Consider the following 20637-nt stretch of genomic DNA (forward strand, 5'->3'; position numbering starts at 1 on the left):
CTTCTATGAGAAAGGATAGGTTAGGTGATTAAGGTAAAATTAATACTAAAACACCTTGGGTAGAGTTACCTTATGGATTGGGACTAAAACAACTCTTATGGTTTACTAAAGCCAATATCAAAATAATTAAATTTTCGTTCCTGATTTCTCTTTGTCCTGAAAAATTAGCATAGCACCCTTTCTACTACAAAAATGTATGTATTACACTAGGAAAATTAGGATATCATATGGAACTTTAAAAACTTCTCTCCAGTCATTATTTTAAATATAGTATATGATGTAGAAGAAATAGTTCTGCGCTGATAAAAAAAAGATTTGGAATTATAACTAACTTCCTTATACCAAAAAGTTTTTGCATTAGCAATAATTCTTATAAAATGCACAGGACAAATTATACCCTGTTTTTAATAAGAGGAAAAATAAATCTCTTTTTTAGTTCTAGCAACTTCCTTAAATTTGGCCCAGAGGACTTCTCTACAAGCCCAACTGACTGTATTATGTAGGCTCTTTCCCAAAAAAGGATAACTAAGCAGACTACCAATGCTAGCTGTTAAATCTGGAAAGTTTTCAGGCAGCAAGTCAGCCCAACTGGTTTTTCCCTGCAATAGAGAAATGGGGAATGGTCTTGTTTTCCTGAGTACATAAAATACTGCACTACACACTCTAAAGACTGACACCTGCTGTGGGGTTTAATTTGGTGATTTACTGTCTCCTTTCTTGCTACAGCAATAAAGCCTTTGCTCACAAACTAATAACAATGTAGAATCTGGTCATTTCTCGTTCTTCTGTGAATTATTTGGTCCCTAAAGCTAGCAGTGTCTGCCTTCATGACTATTATCCTGTTATATTGAATAGAAATTGGAAATGTGACCAACATATTTGCATTGTTTGTTAGTTTACATGGGGTATCCAGCAAGGGAAAATGATCTCTGGTAACACTATATCATCATATGCAAATGTATGCACTTTTTATTGCATGCATTTGAATTGTGACCTTGCTATAGCTGATACTTTTAACATTGGTCTTCCTGCTTTTGTCTTCAAAATAATTTGCTTTATTGACAACTGTGTTTTTTGGCCCACTGTTACTGGCAAATTGAGCATTGTGTTCCCCACATAATGCACATTCTATTTATTATTATTTTTTTAGGTGGAGCTGGTGGAAGAAACTCGACAGCTAGACTCTGCATACTTCAGAAAGCTACAGGCTTTGCATAAAGAGACATTTTCTGAGAAAGCTGAAGTAAGACAACTTTCTACTTAGAAAAACAAACTCTTTATCCTGGAGAGGGTTGCCACTTTATCTACTTGGGGGGAGGAGATCATATGTTGAGATTGTGTATTGATCAGGTAGGAGGTAGGCAGTTTTATTTTTCTACTCTTCCTTTGCCTAGCATGCTACATTTGACAGGTGTCACATTTTATTGACACATTTAACAACAGAGCTGGAAAAACAAAGCAGATAAGGTAGCATGGGGAGCCAAGCCACTCGTTTGCCTTAGCTAAGACCAGAAAATTGAGCCTTTAAACCACATTATATTCCTTTGAATGTTACCAGTTATTTTCAGTATGGCAGCAGCTCTTTCTATTTACTGTAAGGTCACAAAAGAGTTAAATTGAGTTTTCTCAACAGAAAGAAAATGTTGTTGACAGCAGTAGGCAAACAATAAAAAACAAATATGGAAAGGAATTGGAGAAGTTAGTAAAAAAATCATAGGATCGACTAGGATATTAAAGTGTTATTTTGATTTATAAGTTTGCATATTTTGGATTGGCTAAGTAAACCACGATAGATCCATAAAACCATAAAATTAAATGTGTGTGTCTTCATAAGAAAGATATTTAATTGACCTGGAAAATGTCCAGAACATATTATATAAAAATGTATGAAACACAAACACTGGTATAGTATGATCCTATTTATGTAAAATTATATATGTATTTCTACATGTTTGTGTGTATATATATATATATATATGTGTATATGCAAAAAAAGATATCTGGAAAGATATTCATCAGAATGTTAAAGATAGTTCTGTGTGGTGAGGTTTCAGGTAATTTTTTACTTTCTTCTTTGTATCTATCTGATGTTTTTATTCTTATACAATAAAGTCTTTCAAAAACAGTAGCTGTTTCTTTTTTTTTTTCCCCGACCGGTAAGGGGATTGCAACCCTTGGCATGGTGTGGTCTGCACCATGCTCAGCCAGTGAGCGCACTGGCCATCCCTATATAGGATCCGAACCCGTGGCCTCGACGCTACCAGTGCCGCACTCTCCCAAGTGAGCCACAGGGCCAGCCTAGTAGCTGTTTTTTAAAATGTAAACTTCATGATAGTTGCCATGTTAACACACAAGTTCTCTATTTGAGATATTACTAATTAATATCTTGGAAAGGATACATAAAAATGCAAAAGCATAGCACATTATAAAGTTGTATTTTAAAGTTTATGAACTAAAATTTACAACACTCTCCCTAATCTTTTTACATAAGGGAAATTAATTTTTAAAATATTGATAGTTTATCTCGTGCTCAGATGCTTTCCAAAAACAAATAAGAAGTAGATTAATTATATAAGGAATTTTATAAGGAAGGGCCTTTCAAAGAATAAGCCTCTTTACCTTTTTGCCCTTTAGGGCTTGTAAACTGCCCACAAGACATCAGAGGTGTTAAAATTATCTAAAAATTAACTTTTATATGAAGGAGATTATATTTGAAGGATGAACTATTAGATATCTTTTATTACTCTGTGTACTCTATCTCTATGTACTCTATCACATAAAAAAACTGTGGTATAGAAGAATATTTTACGTTCATGATATGTTGTTAAGAAAAAGAGCCAGGCTACAAAACTATATGTAGGTGCATAATCCTATCTTTATTTATTTATTTATTTTTTTAAAGATGACCGATGAGGGGATCTTAACCCTTGACTTGGTATTGTCAGCACCACGCTCTTCAAGTGAGCTAACCAGCCATCCCTATGTGGGATCTGAACCCATGGCCTTGGTGTTATCAGCACCACACTCTCCCAAGTGAGCCACGGGCTGGCCCTCTATCTTTATTTTTAGTAAGCTACATGTGTATATCCAAAAATGTTAGTGATGGTTATCTTTGAATGGTAGTATTTTGTGTGATTTTTATTTTCTTCTTTTTTATTACAAAAGTTATATGTCTCATGTATTAAGAAAAATAATAAAATTGTTATTTTACAAAGAAGTGCTTTGTATATAGTAAATGTTTACTAAATGTTCTTGAAGAAAAGGGAATAGAATGGAAAGGAGCAGAACAAAATTTGATGTGAATTAGAATCTGAACCACCAAGATTTTTTACCCAGTTCTACCATTGAAACGTTAAATGGCCTTGGCCTAATAGTTAATTTTTCTTTCAGTTTCTCTATTTTAAATTTTAAATAATTTGTGGTTTTTACGAGATTGTATTATTTCACTAGGACACTACTTCTGAAATTGGAACTGGTATTTTATCACTCTCTGGCATCTGTAAACAAACAGAATATTGGAATAATGTTCCTGAAGAATACAGGCATTTTAATTTTAATGATCTGCTTAACAACAAACTGGAGTTTGAACATTTCCGTCAGTTTCTTGAGGCTCATTCTTCAAGGTGAGGAACATAACCATTTTCAAATGTATTTCTCACTTAAAACATCATTTTTCCAGGCTACTGGTTTTGATTCAACATGTTATAATAGTGATTGGTGCTAGATTTTACCCATGTCGATAAAAACTGATGAGCATAATTATCTGAAATCTGTGTGGATAAGTTTTTGTTGGAGTGCATTTCGATCATAGCAGCCACCAAAATGTCATTTTAAGTGGTTACACAGTATTTTTTGATACTTTTAGCACTGGCTAACTTAAAACACCAGTATTTTTTATTTTTCCCCTTTTCTGCTGTTTCTTTTACATTTCTCTAGACAGGTACTTTACTATTTCTGAAAAATGTCTCTTTTATATTTTACTAAGATATTGAAATTACCATAATATTTTACAATTTTCATTAATATATAAATGAAATGTATTTTTACACAGAATCGTGAAACCTTATAACATATTCATCTAATATAAACTGAAGTATTGATCATATTTTTTCCTGTTAATTTTCTTCAAAGTTAACAGAAACTGGCTAGATCTGAAAGCCAAATTTCATTATATAAATATAATTATTATATAGAGTTTCCCTTCATTGTGATGAGGATTATTCTAAATTTGGCCTGTTGTGAAACGGACGTGCCATGCGTGCAAATTTTCCCTTATTTAAAATTGATGATACTAGTCTATTTTTAATGGAGGAGCTCTGAGACTCCACCAATAATGGTGATAGGTTGTTTTTTTTTTTTTATCCCGGTCCTCCTTGTCATCATTTGTATTCAGACAGGATTAAGAGGATAATAGAGTCAACTAACTGGCCTAGAGAGGGATTAGAGACACAACATTGGACTCATTATGTTCATGTTCTAATTTGTTGTACTAATTAGTTAAGACAGCCACTTTCTTTTTCTATTTTATTTTATTTTATTTATTTATTTATTTATTTATTTTATTGGTTATGGATATTCATGGGGTACAGAGCAAATTGTCACCACTCGTGCCTAAGATGTGATGGCCAGATCCATCCTGGCAGCATGTCCATTACCACACGTTGTGATTATATCCCCTGTCCCCCACCCAATTATCCCCAGCTCCCCTCCGCACTCCTCCTTTCCCCACTCCACTTTGTATCCCTGGGTATGTTCTCTCCCTGTACAAGTCCAACACCCCACTGTGGTCTTTCTTTCCTTCCTCCTTTCTCTCTTAGCTCCCACTTACCAGTGAGTACATAAGGGTATTTATACCTCTGTGCTTTGCTTATTTCACTCGACGTAAGTTTCTCCAGGCTCATCCATGTTGTTGCAAATGGGAGAATTTCATTCTTTTTTATGGCAGAGTAGTATTGCATGCTGTTTATATACCACAGTTTCCTTCCACTCATCCATCAGTGGACATTTAGGTTGGTTCCATGTCTTGGCTATTGTAAACAGAGCTGCGATGAACATGGGAGTGCAGGTATCCCTTTGACATGATTTCCATTCCTCTGGGTATATACCCAGAAGTGGGATTGCTGGATCATATGAAAGATCTATCTGTACTTGTTTGAGAAACCTCCATACTGTTTTCCACAGTGGTTGTACTAATTTACAGTCCCACCAACAGTGCAGTAGTGGTCCCTTCTCTCCACACCCTCTCCAGCATTTGTTATTCACTGTCTTTTTGATTATAGCCAGGCTAACTGGGGTGATGTGATATCTCAGTGTGCTTTTAATTTTGCATTTCCCTGATGACTAGTGATGTTGAACATTTTTTCATGTACCTAAGACAGCCACTTTCTAAGTCTGTCACAACAGCAATCTATTTGGTGTTTAGTAGAATTTAGAAAAATGAATAAGAAGGGCTGTACTTTGTTTTTGTTTTCATTTTAGCATGGACCTTATGTGCTGGACAGACATTGAACAGTTCCGAAGAATAATTTACAAAGATCAAAATCAAAGGGAGGCAAAATCTATATACATTAAAAATAAATACCTTAATAAAAAATATTTCTTTGGACCCAACAGTCCAGCTTCCCCTTATCAGCAGGACCAGGTATCAACATGTAAACCTATTTTCTATATTGAAGTAAGAAAACCAGTAATTTATTTCTTTTTGTCAACAACCTGAAAGTCTCATTTTTCTCTTTTCTTTTGCTTTTATGACTTGTATATTAAACACTTTTGTATTTATTTAGGTATTCGTAGGTATCTATAAATTAAATGTCTTTAAAATTCACTCAGGTTTACATATTATTAAAAATGTGTTACTTTAAAAAGTAATTTGTAGAATAAAATAACTTATTCATCTACTCATTTATTCATTCATTCATTCATTCAACAAATGTGAATGAATGCCTATGATATGCCAGACACTGTTCTAGGTGCTTAGGATAAAGTGGTAAACAAGATGGACAAGGTCCCTACACCTTCCAACAAGTAGGAAAACAGCCTTTATCAACCATTAAGCCTAATCTCTACCTCATTTCTGTTCTTCTCTTAACTGATATTACTCCAGACATATTGTCCTGTTTATAATTGTATTGTCTCCAGAAATTATTTTCATTAACCAGAAACATAAGTTTGACCATTTTGTTGGACTAAAGTTCTATGGCCTTAATCACAACTTATTAATAACCATGGTGTCATTACATTTATAGCATAAATATCAGATTGGGATTAACTAGTGGGTTATTATGAAGTCTGGCCCAATTTTTATGCTCTTGAAATATAAAGAATTAAGTATTATAATTTATTTAGTTTACATTACTACCTAAAGATCAAATGTATAGCATATGATTTTTTATTTTGGTAGGTTGAAAGGCTGCATATCCTAATGGCATACATTTATAAAATACAAATTTCAGATTAATCCTAAATTCAGCAAATTAAAGAAAAATACAGAAATGTTCACAAGTAGGGCATACCAAATTAAGAAGCTATATCTTTGGGGAAGTGGGAGGAAATAAGCAAAAGTCTTTAGGAGTAAGAGGGAGAAGAAATTCTAGAATTAAGCAACCTTGACAAGAATGACTTGCTGTTAGTTCCCTGAGGTACAAATCTGGGACACATTAGCAAAAGTGGCTGGGTATCTCAATAAGCACAAGTATGAAATAAACACATGGAAAGCATTTGTTTTCTATTTGGCTTGTGCTACATTGCATGAGGCTTCATGGTATCTGACGCTACTGTGTGAATCCTTGATAGTATGTACAATATGCTGAGAATTTAAAAGTCAGTGAAAAAAGTCACCCATTGCTCTCATAGCAAATAACTGTGCTTACTACAGAGGAGTTTTCCCAATGACCCTTCTTCATCATTGTCATATTTATTTATTTATTTTACACTTAAGCATGTCTGCATCACATTAAGTTTTATAAAGATCACTCTAGTCCTAATTTCAGTTGTGTAACCAACTTGCTCTTTGATTAGCAAGGTAGTCTTTTCTTTTTCTTCTTTTTTGTTTTTATGCAAAAACAATATTATTGTTAGTATTATTTGATTAATATTTTTAAAGGATGGCTAAAAGATGATTTCTTTTTTGTTTTATTATGAGACAGTATAATTATTAGTAGTATTCCATTTATATTATGAATCAAAGGAGAGATTAGAAGAGGGTGATGGTTCCAGTGAGCAATCCAGAAATTTTGAGCAGTGCTTACACAGAAACAGGTGGAAAACAATGATTTAGGGCAGGAAATAACTATTTGTACCTTGTTGAAGCCAGTAATTATGCAGAAGGACTATTTGGGCCACAAGAAAATTGTGTTTTATAAATGGTGCTACCTGTGTAAGTCAGTGACTGTTATCTGTAAAACATGACTTTTCTCTGCTTCCTGCTGCCTATTTTCTTTCTTAGAAGTTGTTGGAACAGCTCAACGTTGCTACCACTATCATCATCCTGCCATCTCCAACCCAAAATTTGTTAGTAATACACATATTTATAATATCTGAGTCAAGATTGTGTCTTAACTAATTAATCTCTCATATTCCCCATCCAGAAAAGAAAATGCTTTGTGAAATGGGTCAATTTGACTAGAATCATAGATTCATAGAATATTAGACCTAGAAGAGAATTTAGAAAAGTAGTAGACCAATGCCCTCATTTTACAGTTGAAGATACTGAGTCCATGAAGAAAAAAAGGTCATTGTTTGTCGTTACACAGTATAAAAATCCCACTCCTGTGTTTTTTCCACTATACCATAAGTAGGCAAAATCCTACATCTAAAACAACCACCACATAAATCACAATTGTCTGTTTGGCATTAGGGGAGTTGTCTGTCATTACTATGCACAATATAGCCAGGAGACTTTATGCAGAAAATGGAAATTGTGGCACCTGTCAGGTGTGCAGCAAATGGTTTTGGAGTGAATGAATGCATTAGTGACCATTAGTGTTACTTTAAAAAAGCACAAGTTTGTAGTTTCTGTTTTGTTTTTATTTTCTTAGATAATGCATTTAAGTGGTGGCTGGGGGAAGATTCTCCATGAGCAACTTGATGCACCTGTTCTAATTGAAATTCAGAAGCATGTCCTAAATAGGCTAGAAAATGTGTGGTTGCCATTGTTTCTTGCAAGTGAACAGTTTGCAGCACGTCAAAAGATAAAGGTACATAAATTTGTATAATCTTTGGGTAGCAATTGGCAGTACCTATCAAAACTTCAAAAGTGCATACCTGTTGATCTAGCCATTGTATTTCTATGGATAGTGGTTAAAAGCATGGAATCAGATTTTTCTAATTTTAATCTCAGCACTTGCACATATTAATTGAACCACTTTTAAGTTTATTAATTTAGTTTCATCATTTGAAAAATGGAGCTAATAATGCTAATTTTTTCATAAGGTTGTTGTGAAAATGAAATGAAATTAATGAACGTTTAGTTTCTTAGCATGGTTCCTGGCACACGGCAAACACTCAAATTATTACTATAGTTGTCATTTTTAATATTAAGTCCTCATACAAATGGGCAAGGATATACGAGGGCATTCATTTCAATATCAAATGGAGAATAGTTAAATGAGTAATAATTCAAGGCTATGGAAAACTATGCAGATTTCTCTATAAAATGAGATTATGAAGAGATTAAAATGTAACAATGAGATTACCGTATGTACTAATATGAAAGATTCTATTTATTGAGTGAAACGAGCAGGGTACTGAATTATATAGAGACAATAATCCATTATATCTACTTATATCTCTATACTGTCTATCTATGCACACCTGTCTATGTATCTATCTGTATCATTCACCCATCCATTAGTTCATCCATCTGTCTGTATGTTTATCTATGTACCTATGTTTATGTATGGAAAAAGATCTAAAAGGATCTGCCTGGGAATAGGCTTGGGGACTGAGAAGGATTTTTATTTTTTACTTTGTAAAGTGGGTTTGTGTTTATGCTTTGTTTTGTTTTTATTTTAGAAGTATGACTTTGATAATTTAAAATATCATTAGTATGCCTAAAACAGGCAAACCTGACCTACAAAAATAACACTAGTATCAGAAAACATGTAATTTTAGACTTTAGTATATGTAAAGCCACATGCCATTAATACTGATCAGGAAGAACCTGAAAAAGATTCCCTCTGTATTCAATTTATTGAACACTTTGAGGCCTCCATATCCTTAATCTTTGGTTGTTGTTGTTGTTTGGTGGCTGGCCGGTATGGGGATCCAAACCCATGACCTTGAGGGTTATAAGGCGGTGTTCTAACTAACTGAACAAACCAGCCAGCTCTTATCCTTCATCTTTTGAGCTAAGCAACTTACGTTATGAAAAAGCAGTACAACTGAGAACACAGAATTTGTAGTATGGAGAAGAAGAGCTGACTTATTTTAGGCAAAAAGTTCCTAGAAATAAGCTTTGGGAAAACTAAATCTCATTTTCTTTCTTCAGGCCAATTCCAATTCTCTATCGAAAGTCAAGAATAAGGACACTTGGCTTACTAATACTATTTACCACATTTTTTCATTATGTTTTCCACAGTAATTTTATTATATCTTGTAGTCATTTCCTGACTTAGCGTTCTTTTGGTGGCCAGCAAAATAAACTGATTCTGGCAACCTTAAGCCAAAGACAAAATGAAGGGGTAAGAATTTACTATAAAATAGTGTTGGGGCATCTTACACACTTACGAGAAGAGTTTGACACCCAAGCTTCAGAAAACATATAGGCCAGGATAACCCTAGGATCCCAGCAAGAATTGTCACATCTCTTCTCTTGGCTGCAGCTATTAAAATGAAAGCCCCAGTGAGTCTAGTCCTTGTCTGTCTAGCTCAGCTTCTGGATCTTTCTGCTATGGACAGGGCAGTAGAGTCACATAGCATACATTTGGCAGGAGTGGTTTCCGAAAAGGGGGAAATATGAATAGGCAGTAACCCCAAGAAGTATCTACTGTATTTCCTCCTGTGTTGAGTAATTTCTGTACTATTCTAAAACTTAGTTGTGGAAATACATGGCAGAAAATAGCACAAAAATCTGAGAGGTCATAATGATCTCTCCAGCTTCATTCCCATGTGAGCCAAAGTGAAACTATCAGTTTAAATCTGGGGCGATACAGTCGGGTATTATTTCTATCTTGCAGATGAGAGAACCACGTTAAGAGAATTTGAGTGACTTGCCCAGGGACTTGACTGCACAGCTTCTATTTCTAAGTCTGATCCTCTTTCTCCTGAACTGCATTGCCTCTTTCAAGCTGAACTTTACCTCTTTTTGTTTTTTCTTTTAGCTATTAAATTAGTAAATAATTTCAAAACTTTAGACATTCTGAATAACTGGGATAAAATACGAGTAATTGGTTTTGCTTTTAGGTACAAATGAAAGACATAGCAGAAGAGCTGTTACTACAGAAGCATGAAAGGAAAATCGGGGTCTGGAAGGCAAGTAATGTTTGCTATATTCTTCCTCTTGTAAGTTCCACTCTGCTGACATTATTTTTCCTTCTCCTTCTTGTTCAAAGACACTCACTGTAGACTGTGATTTCTAAGCCACCCACTGACCACCAAGACTATTCTAATTGGCTGATGGAATCTGGGGAAAGTGTGACTCTACCAGAGCTCTGCTCTTTAAGAGTTTCTTGACCTGCTCAACCTTAGAAGTGTGTGACTGACCTTTAAATATGTATTTTTCTTTATTCTGCTTGTGATGGATTTATTGAGACAAGCTGTTCATTCTAGCATATGGTAGTTTGTTTATTATTGAGAATGGATTACACAAAAAGAATGAATAGTATGCAGTAGAATCAGTAGGTTAAATCACCTTACATTATCCTCTTTATTTAGAATTACATTCAAGCTTTAAAAGAATTAAGATAACTATCATTTTATGATTATTAAAACCACTATCACATGATACCTTGGTAGAAATTGCCTATTTTGCTTCTTAACAAGCATGATAAACATAATCTTCTTTTTGAGCCTGAAAGTTTATGTGTATCTATCCTTCTGCGGATCGTGATAGAATGTCAAATAAGACCCAGGTGACCCTCTGGAAACTAACAAAGATAAAAATTTATTTAAGTGTTAGAGGAGTATATGTATCTATTAGGATACCTTTTTCTGTTTTTTTCTCTTGAAAGAAAATAAACTTTTTAAATGTTTGTCTTTTGTAATATTTTTGATTGAAATACTAAGTAGAATGGGCTTATATTTTATATTTTTGTGTATTATATATTATATTCTGTTAAATCACAGGTTTTAGTTAAATTACTAAGTTTTAGTATCTTAAGAAGCTGGTCTTAAAACATTATTTGCTGAGTGGGTTTTAAATAAACATCCCAGTCTAATATGTAGTTGTTCCTATTTATAGGGCTATAATTTTAATATGGACCATATGGTGAGGGTCTTAATGTTTTGTCCAGAGAACATGACATGTGACTTACTATAATAGTGATAGACATCTAGTCACTTCATCTGGGTTAATGGAACTACCATTCATCAAGATTGCCTGGAACTGCCTTTACTTTTCAGTTTCCAACTCAGATGTCATTCTTAAGGCCCTTCTCTGTAAAGGTTTTATTCCTCCAGGCAGAATTAGTTACTTTTTCCTTTCTGTTCCAATAGCACTTTTTATATAACTCTCTTAAACACTTTTATTGATGGTCACATATGATTTGTTTCAAGGAATTTATTTTGTGCATTGTCAGTAATGGATATGTTTCATGTATTTTAATTGCTAATATAATTCCTAAGTTTATCTAAAACATTGCCTTTGGAATGATGCTTCCTTGCATGGTTGTACACTAATGTTAGCTTTGAGGAACTTTAATAAAATTAAAATGTATTCAGTAAATTTAATAAAATCTATTTCTTGTGTTCTTGAATCTGAGAAGCTAAAGGGGATTGAATATGTGATTTTAAATGGTCAAAGTAAAAAAAGTAAACATCATATTTCAAAATTGTTAAGATATGAAATAAGTGTAGATAAAAATACCTTTAAGCATTACTAAAAACCCAGGGGTGCTTCTGGCTTTCAGATTGTGTAAAGTAAATTCTCAGTCAGGGATTTTATTATTAAAATAATTGATTAATAGTTATTATTTATTATCACTACTTATCATAATTTATTATTAAATAATATAAAATTGTCTCATTTATGAACATGTTTCCAGACCAGAATTATAGTGAAGCTCTACAGTAAATTTTCTATTTAAATTATAGAATTAATTTATAATTTTTTTCTTAAAAAAAGTGAAAATGTTTTAAGTGTTCAACTGTTTTAACTTTTTAGAAGGCAGGATAATTACATATTAATGTATAACATGTAATTTAAAAAATAATGTAATAATATATAATCATAACATTATGATTACTTTATTCTGTTTAAGCACAGAATTCATGCTATGCACTGAAAAGTAGTTTTTCACGATAGTCCCAAATTATAATGACTGTTAACATTGTTAAAATGTTCTAATCATTCAGTCATTTCTTTTTCTCTCTACCTCTTAAAAAAATGTGCAATAAAAATATAAAGGAGACAACAGGGAGAGGAACAGAGTGGGGAAAAGTTGCCAGATCCTATTGTATTCAGGCCACAAATTTCAATAGCCAAAATTAAAGGAGAGAGAAGCCAGTAATTTTTAGTCTAATCAATGGCTTTATTATTACTTTTTAAAACACAGCTAATTTTCTGTATTCTTCCTTTTGGACAGCCTGTGGAGAGTAAGTGGATATCTTCATCTTGTGAAATCATTGCTTTTCGTAAAGCGTTATTGAATTCAGTTACTGCAAGACAATTTCAACGTTTCGTGGCTCTAAAAGGAGATTTATTGGAAAATGGGGTTCTTTTTTGGCAAGAAGTACAAAAATATAAGGTATTATATTGGAAGCTGGAGAAAACCATCTCTTTCTGAGGAAAAAATGCAGTAACATATCAGATTCTTAACTAACTTTATGGGCAAGATTTGTATAAGATATCCCAATTTTGCCATCTTCTTCATGCCAATATAGAAGTAGGGAAATGTTTATTGTCCAATGTCTAGATACATTTATTATTACACAGTGAAGAGTAGAAATGAACCCCGAAATGATAGTATTAGATGTTTTTCAAGGTATTAACATACATTATTATCTAATGAGAACCTTCTTGTGTCGGGTCCGCCACCGGCTGACCCGAACAGCCCTTGCCTTGCTATCAGTCTCTCCCTTGGTGTTCCTTCTGGTGGGCGGGCGGATTGCCCAGATTTCTCTTTCCCTGGTCCCCGTTGAGAGGAGATGGAGGAAGAGAGCCGTGAACAGAGGTGAGCACAGCGGCTGGCCCCAACCAGCCCATTAACACTCAGACGCGGTGGGGGTTCTGTCGAGCAGTTCTGTTTATTATCACACAAGCACTTGCTTTTATTTTTTTTTTTTTATTTTTTATTTTTTTGTCTTTTTCGTGACCAGCACTCAGCCAGTGAGCGCACTGGCCATTCCTATATGGGATCCGAACCCGCGGCGGGAGAGTCGCCGCGCTCCCAGCGCAGCACTCTACCAAGTGCGCCACGGGCTCGGCCCAAGCACTTGCTTTTAAAGGCAAATGGGGAAGGGAGGTTTTTACATCCTCCAATCAGCTTAAAGGTTACGAGAGCACGCATCCTGTCTCAATGCCTAGCTATTGCAATCACGCAGTGTTCACGAGTGCCGAAGCGCATATTTGGCCAATAAGGGCTAATGCAAGGTTCCCGCAGACGCCTCCACCCTACTTCCTCCTGGCACCATCTTAGGCTGCCACATTAATACGCCCTTGTGGGCCCATAATGGCGCCGCTTGTAATGTCACTTAAGGTGGCGTTAGTTTTTAAGGCCCGACATTCCTGAAGAGAGTTTTAACTGTATTTCTGCATATCATTTATTTATAAATGCACTTTTTCCTGAAGATATCCGTATTTGGTATATTCATATAACCAAGAGTTCTTTATAAAAATTCCTCCCAACAATATTTATAGCAATAGTATTTGTTAGAGTGTGGAGTTCTAACACCAAGGTCAAGGGTTCAGATCCCTGTACTGGCCAGCTGCCAAAGAACAAACAAATGAGAAAGGCTTTATTTATTAGAAAGAATGGCCAAATTTTTAACAAAATAAGTAAAAGAACAAGTGGTTGGGCTCAAAGGCAGCTTATTTTCAGGTTTACGTGTTTAATAGAGTCATATAGAATCTTTGCATTGAAGAGGAGGAAGGGACTTTAAATGTTATGTAGTCTAGACTTGATTAAAGAAATGTCTAGAAATATCTAGACGTATCTAGCCTTTGCTTAGATGCTTCCATGGGTAGCAGGCTTGTTTCCTTGGAAGAAGCCTATTCTATCCCATTGTAAAGTGAGGAATAAAAATAAAACTAGGATTTAAAAGTATAATGCTTTCAGTTGGCCTATAATCTAAGTATGTATTATGCAACACTAATACATTTGCTCAATATGTAGTTAGTAATTGCTCAATAAAATCTATTTTCAAGCTTTCTCCAACATAGCATGAAACTGCTTTTAACCCCTTTTCTGTTATCAACAGTTTTTGTGCCATTCTCAGCTTAAGCTGTAGCAGAAAAAAAATTTTTTTGAGGGTAATTTTATCACAATCTTTCATAAGAGTAATATTAAAATAAGTTTTTGAAAATGAGGAAGGTTTTCCACCATAGGCAACTTTTGATTGTGGGTGAGCAGAATTATCTTTAAGCTAATTTAAATATGAATAATCTCAGCCCTGCTAGGATGAAAGGTAATAAGATAAACCTTGTAAAATAGATATTTTTAAAAAACCCATAGACTCATACTTAGTCAACCCTTAGTTTTGTGACTATTTCACCTTCAAGGTTACCCTTGAGGCAAGGCTGCCCTCCACTTTAATATCTTTACTGCAGTTTAGAATGAAGGACTTACAGTGCCAGGTAGCTATTCAAAAACATGCTCTAGGAGTAATTGTGTTTATCCAACATGCATTTATTATGTATCTAATGTGCCAGGCTAATTATGCTGGATTGTAAGAATGAAAAGGTGAATACAACACATTGCCCTCTCTCAGGGAGGGAGACATCCATGAAAACAAATATTATGAAGTAGTGTTGATTCTGATTCATGTTGTGACTAGGCATAGTCTTAGCACAGAGGAGGGAATAATGGGGATGAGGGGATGGTAGGTCAGGGAGGTCTCAGCAGAAGTGGTGATACCTGGTTTTGGTCTTGAGGGAGTTTCTAGGTGGAAGGCATTCCACCTGGCAAAGTCTTACTGAGCTAACTCTTATACGGCTTATTTTTATTAAGTGTTTATTATCTGCCAGATATTGTCTTAATGCTTTCCATGTAATAATGAACTTATTCTTCACAAGAATCCTATGAGGTCAAGGCTGTTATTCTCACCATTTATAAATGAAAAAGCTAAAAACTACTCTGTGCTTCGCTGATTTGACTAACAGTATGAATAGTAGCAGTAACTTTTTCTGAGATTTATTTTAGTAATTTTGTAATAGGTAACATGTTTTGATGGGAAAAGTCCTATTTTTAAATGTATAATTTTCGAAAAAATAAATAAATGTGTAATTTTTGGTCATCACATATTGTTTACCAATACTGATAGTCAACTCTGTATCTCACAAACATGTATAATCAATTATGTTTCAATAAAAAATTAAAATGTATCATTTTTCCTTGTCTTTTAAAATAGCTTCTAAATGGTAACTGATAATGGATTTATTGAGGCATTTGAAAATCAAGTTAAAAATTATAATTTAAACATGCTTAATTTCTAATTGAATTAACTGGCCTATGTATATAATACTTGAAAATTCTCTTTTCTCAAGTGAAATGATGAAATTTTACTCCTACTCACTACATTTTGTGTTGAATAAATATATACCCTTGGGAAAAAGAAAAAAAATAGGTATATGTTAGAGAAACATTTTGCTGAGTGAATAAATATCTCTTAGAATCAAAAAAAAAAAAAAGGTAAAGCACTGAGCTAAAGAACTGAAAAGTTAAGAAACTCCCCTTATCACATCCCTTATCACATAGCTAATTAAGTGGTAGAGCTAGAATTTGAACCAAGATATTCCATGGCCAAAGCCTATGCCTTTAGCCACTAACCTAAGCTAATCATTACTATGATGATTGCAGTAATATACAAAGAGATAGCTAGAGGAATCTTAATCGAACATTGTTCTAGACTGTGAAAAGTTAGAACCCAGATGTAAAACAAGAGGACATTGGTTACTTAATTATGATACATCTATACATCAGAATACTCTGGAGCCATTAAAAATGTTATAGGAAAATAATCAATGGTAGGAAAAGATGTTCATATCATAGGTTTGTTTTTAATCTAGCTACTAGAGGACAGTATGATTTAATCTCAAATGTGTGTATGTGTGTATGTGTGCATATCTATAGAAAAAAGACTGGAAGGATATGTTCATCTAACAAGTATTTACTGAGCACCTACTGAGGGCCAGGCTAAATCCTGAGGATACCACTGTGATAAAAACATTCTTCCCTCTTAGAGTTTACAGTGCCATGGGAGGGACAGATGAGTGGCGGATCAGGCAGTTATGAGTGTGACTAGTGCAGTGGTGGAAGAAGCACAGGATGCTATGGTAGTATGTAAGATGGACATCTCTCCTAGACTGAGGGAGTCACAGAAAGCTTACTAAGGGAAAGTGTACTTAAATTGAGACCTTAATAATAGGTAAGAGTTAAACTAGGTTTAGGCACAATAGGGCAGAACAATTAGAAAAAGAAATCAGTTATGATTCTGTCTAAATTCTATCCCTTCACTCAAAATTAAAATTGCATAACTTCACACATTCATTTTTATTTCACAGACTTTATATTCCATAATTATAGCCCAGGCTCACCAAATAATTACATATGATAATCCCACTGGTAATGGCATTTTTGGTAACATACCAAAATATGTGGTATAAATAGGCGTTTTCTGAGGTGATGCTAAATTGTGTAAGAAGTTCTAACTGTTGGCACAATGTAACATTTACATTATTAAGCTTTTTTCGTGCATAATTTATGCCAAACTATATGTGAAGTTCTACATGACAGGCACCAGAATTTTTCTTTAATAGTATCCATAAGGCAACTATTACAATGCCCAGCATACACTGGGTACTTAATAAATGTTGGCTCATTTCTGGCCTAGAATTAGAAGTTTCCAAATTTGTCTGCTTTTTAGTGACTTACATTTCTCTTTGGCTGAGAAATGCCATAAATCAAGCTAAGCCGCCTCTTTATTTAAAAAATAAATAAATAGCTCTACATCTGCGACTTTAAGACTGGGTCATTTTAAAATACAATCATTATTTTTAAGTTCCTTACAAAGAGGATAACTTAATGGAAACACTCATATAGATAGTAAAAGATATATAATGAAACAACTGTTCACCACCAGGATGCCCACTTAAATTGCTAACCTTCCTGAGCCTAGATCACCATGGTCGTGGTGTAGAAGCAGCTCTGGATAGTGAAGCTTTTTTTAATAGGCTGAATTAGGTTCCTGTTCTCAATGCTGTCCTAGGACCCGATGCATACCTCTATCGTAACATTTGTTAACTCTCCTGAATTGGAGTAACGTGTTTTCATGCTTCCCCTCCAGTACAGGTTTAATCTTAAAAAGGCAGGGACTATGTCTTGAGGCTTAGCTCAGTGTCTGCCATATAGCAGGCGTTCAATATATAGTTGTGAAATGAGTCAAAAGAGACACTAAGGCTGTTTCTTTGCCTAGGGGAGCAAGTGATCATGATTAAGTGTAATCTGTATTTACATAAGGTATATGTATCAAAGTCTTAGGTTCCCCAAATTCAAGAGAAAGAAAAGTTATGATTTTTTAAGGTAGCTTGGATATGTCCCAAGGCCCTCTTGACCCAAAGTTAAAATGTATATATTAATTGAAACACCTATTGATATAGTAATGCATTAATCATATGTGTTCTATCTTTCCTCCTCCTTTTTCAGGACTTGTGCCATTCTCATTGTGATGAGTCTGTCATCCAGAAGAAGATCATGACTATTATCAACTGCTTTATTAATTCCAATATTCCACCAGCTTTACAAATTGACATTCCAGTAGAGCAAGCCCAGAAGATTATTGAACACAGGAAGGTGTTAGGACCATATGTATTTAGAGAGGCACAGGTAAGAAATCAGGGCATGTGGCTCAGCATATTTTTTTTTAAATTGGCAATCTAGATATTCTGTTAAAGCTTTCGCATTATTCATATTTGGCAAGGTTCCAATCCTCCCAATACTGAGATTTATTCTATTTAACTTAGATTATCTTTGCATATGCCACCGAAACATAAGAAACTAGCAACTTATGTGCTATTTTGTTGGTGGTAGTATATAGCAAATAAAATTAAATACTACACTTTGACTTTACATAGTTACCATTTTTGTTTCTCACTTACAAAACTCCAGCTAATTCATCCTTCCTTTCCCACCATTCATATTTCTTTATAAAATATCTGCTACCACAAAAATGTGTAAAATATGTGTGTCCCAAGATTTGTGTATTTTTAAAGATTGGAGTATTCACATAGCTCATAAAATAAGTGAGAGGAGATTTAAGTACCCAACTAACATAAAGTACACAAACTCATGAAAGGAAAATCATGCCTGTTAACCTGCTCAAGTTACTTCTTTTTAAGATAAATAATAGAGAACAGTGACTTGGTGAACATAATTTATTTGCATTTTGAAAAGCCTTTTAGTGATGTTGTTCCTAAAAAATGATTAAGAAAAATAAATTATAATAGGGGTAATAGGGAAGGCCATGTCATGAATTAAGTGATATGAAACAGAGATTTAGGGTATGATTGCCCTTGAGCATGGAAAAAGGCCATTATTCCTTAACATTCATTTGTGAGCCAGCTGTGGTCCAAATCCTCTAAGGAACTGAATGTGGAGTCACAATCCAAATTATGCATTAAAAGAGGCAAAAATATAGAGGAATGATTGAGGATGTGTTAGAGAGAAATAGAGAAAACATGGTGACAGAATTGTAGCATCTATTAGCCAAAAGATCTTAAAAGTAACTGAACCTAGCCTAGGTCTCCTGATAACCAGGCAAGGACTTGCCTATCTATATCAAAGAGCCTGAGTCGGACGATGAATGTCTGCAGCTGCTGACATTGGCTGCTTCCAGCACGCTTTTAAGGTATTACAGCCAATGAGCTTTACAGCCAATGAGCTTTATTGGATGGAGTCCTCTAGCCTATGACTTCTGCCTGATTTTCTAAAACAGCCAGCAGTCCTAGATATATCTTAAATATGGACTTTGGAGCATCTGAAAGTAAATAGAATCTTTGTTTAGGGGTCTCGCCAAACTGCATTTATTATTTTTCCTGTTTCATACGGAAGCTCGGAGGATGGCATCCCCTCCTGCCCAGGTATACAAGCCAGAGATCTGGCTGCCATCTTCATGTCTTCCCTGTCCTTCATTCCCTTACCCCCATGTCTAATCAATCCCTAAAGTTTATTAATTTGTCTCCTCGTATCTGCCATTCTATTTACTTTTCTCCAACTCCACTCCACTCCCTCACTTCAGATCTGCAACATGTCTCACATTGATTACCAAAACTCCCTGCCTCTGGGCTCTCTCCAAACCATTCAACTCACTGCAAACAGTCTTTTTCAAAATATGTGTCTAATCATACCACTTCTCTGACCAAAGCATTTCAGTTTTTCCCCACTGCCCTCAGAATGAAGTCTGTACTCCTACATACCTCTCTAGCTGTATCTCTTAGCACTCCCTGCCATCTCTCCGAGTTTACTGACATGCCTGTAATCCATAAATAGCCCTTACTAGCTTCTCTCCTGATCATTTTGCAGTAGCATCCTCTCTCCCTTGTATTTGTCCCTAACATAACACTTTCGTGTCTGACTTTCACATTAGATTGTAAGCTCTTTGGGGACAGGAAAAGTTTTTTATAAACCTTTGTGGCCCAAATGTCTGGCACAGAGTACGCAGTATTTTTAAAATATGAATGAATGATGTGAGAAGAGATCTATCATGACAGAAAGGAGTAAGATCAAATTGGAAACGAGAACAAAAGTTGAGCAAAAGGGCTGAACAGTAAATAAGAAATTGCTGGCTGTTTTAGCATTGTTATCAGTGTAGCCTCTGCCAGTCCTCCTAATTCCCATGCCAAGTTTTTCCATTAGTTCCAGAGGCATACATTACTTCCAAGAACTAGTGTACCACCATTCCCAATAGGCTGCAAGTTTTCATCACTCAGATTTTCACTGACCCTTTTACTCATACTGAAGCCATTGCTCATCGGCTGGCAGTGAGCAAAGTAGCTCTGTATTTATTAAAATGTTTTCTTATCCACAATTTGGTTGTCTTTTAAGGTTCTGGAGGTACAAGATAATTTTCATTAGTGAAAAGTATTAACCTAAAATCTCAATTCAACTTTTAGGAATAGGGCAATTTTATACCTTTCATTAAAAATTGTGCCCTAATTGGGTGACTTTTACTGGAAAGTCTTCTAGATGGAAATATGTATATGCATTTGAAAGCTGGGAATGACTCAAGTTTTGGAGGTAACTGAAAAGTAGGGTCAGTAATTGGTAA

At 34.7% G+C, this 20637-nt stretch overlaps 1 protein-coding gene across 1 annotated transcript in view; it reads left to right on the top strand.

Annotated features, from left to right (window-relative positions):
• Positions 1 to 20637, top strand: part of RGS22 (regulator of G protein signaling 22) — a gene marked incomplete at its 5' end in the record, with an annotated part of 158281 nt that overhangs the window by 82502 nt on the left and 55142 nt on the right. Inside the window, 7 exons of the mRNA XM_063079264.1 lie at positions 1151 to 1243; positions 3451 to 3623; positions 5479 to 5641; positions 8037 to 8195; positions 10402 to 10470; positions 12741 to 12902; positions 18018 to 18197. Of these exons, the coding sequence (XP_062935334.1) occupies positions 1151 to 1243; positions 3451 to 3623; positions 5479 to 5641; positions 8037 to 8195; positions 10402 to 10470; positions 12741 to 12902; positions 18018 to 18197 (999 nt within the window). The remainder of the gene's footprint in view (positions 1 to 1150; positions 1244 to 3450; positions 3624 to 5478; positions 5642 to 8036; positions 8196 to 10401; positions 10471 to 12740; positions 12903 to 18017; positions 18198 to 20637) is intronic.

This window comes from Cynocephalus volans, chromosome 15, assembly GCF_027409185.1.
Source record: "Cynocephalus volans isolate mCynVol1 chromosome 15, mCynVol1.pri, whole genome shotgun sequence".
NCBI classification, from domain to species: Eukaryota; Metazoa; Chordata; class Mammalia; order Dermoptera; family Cynocephalidae; genus Cynocephalus; species Cynocephalus volans.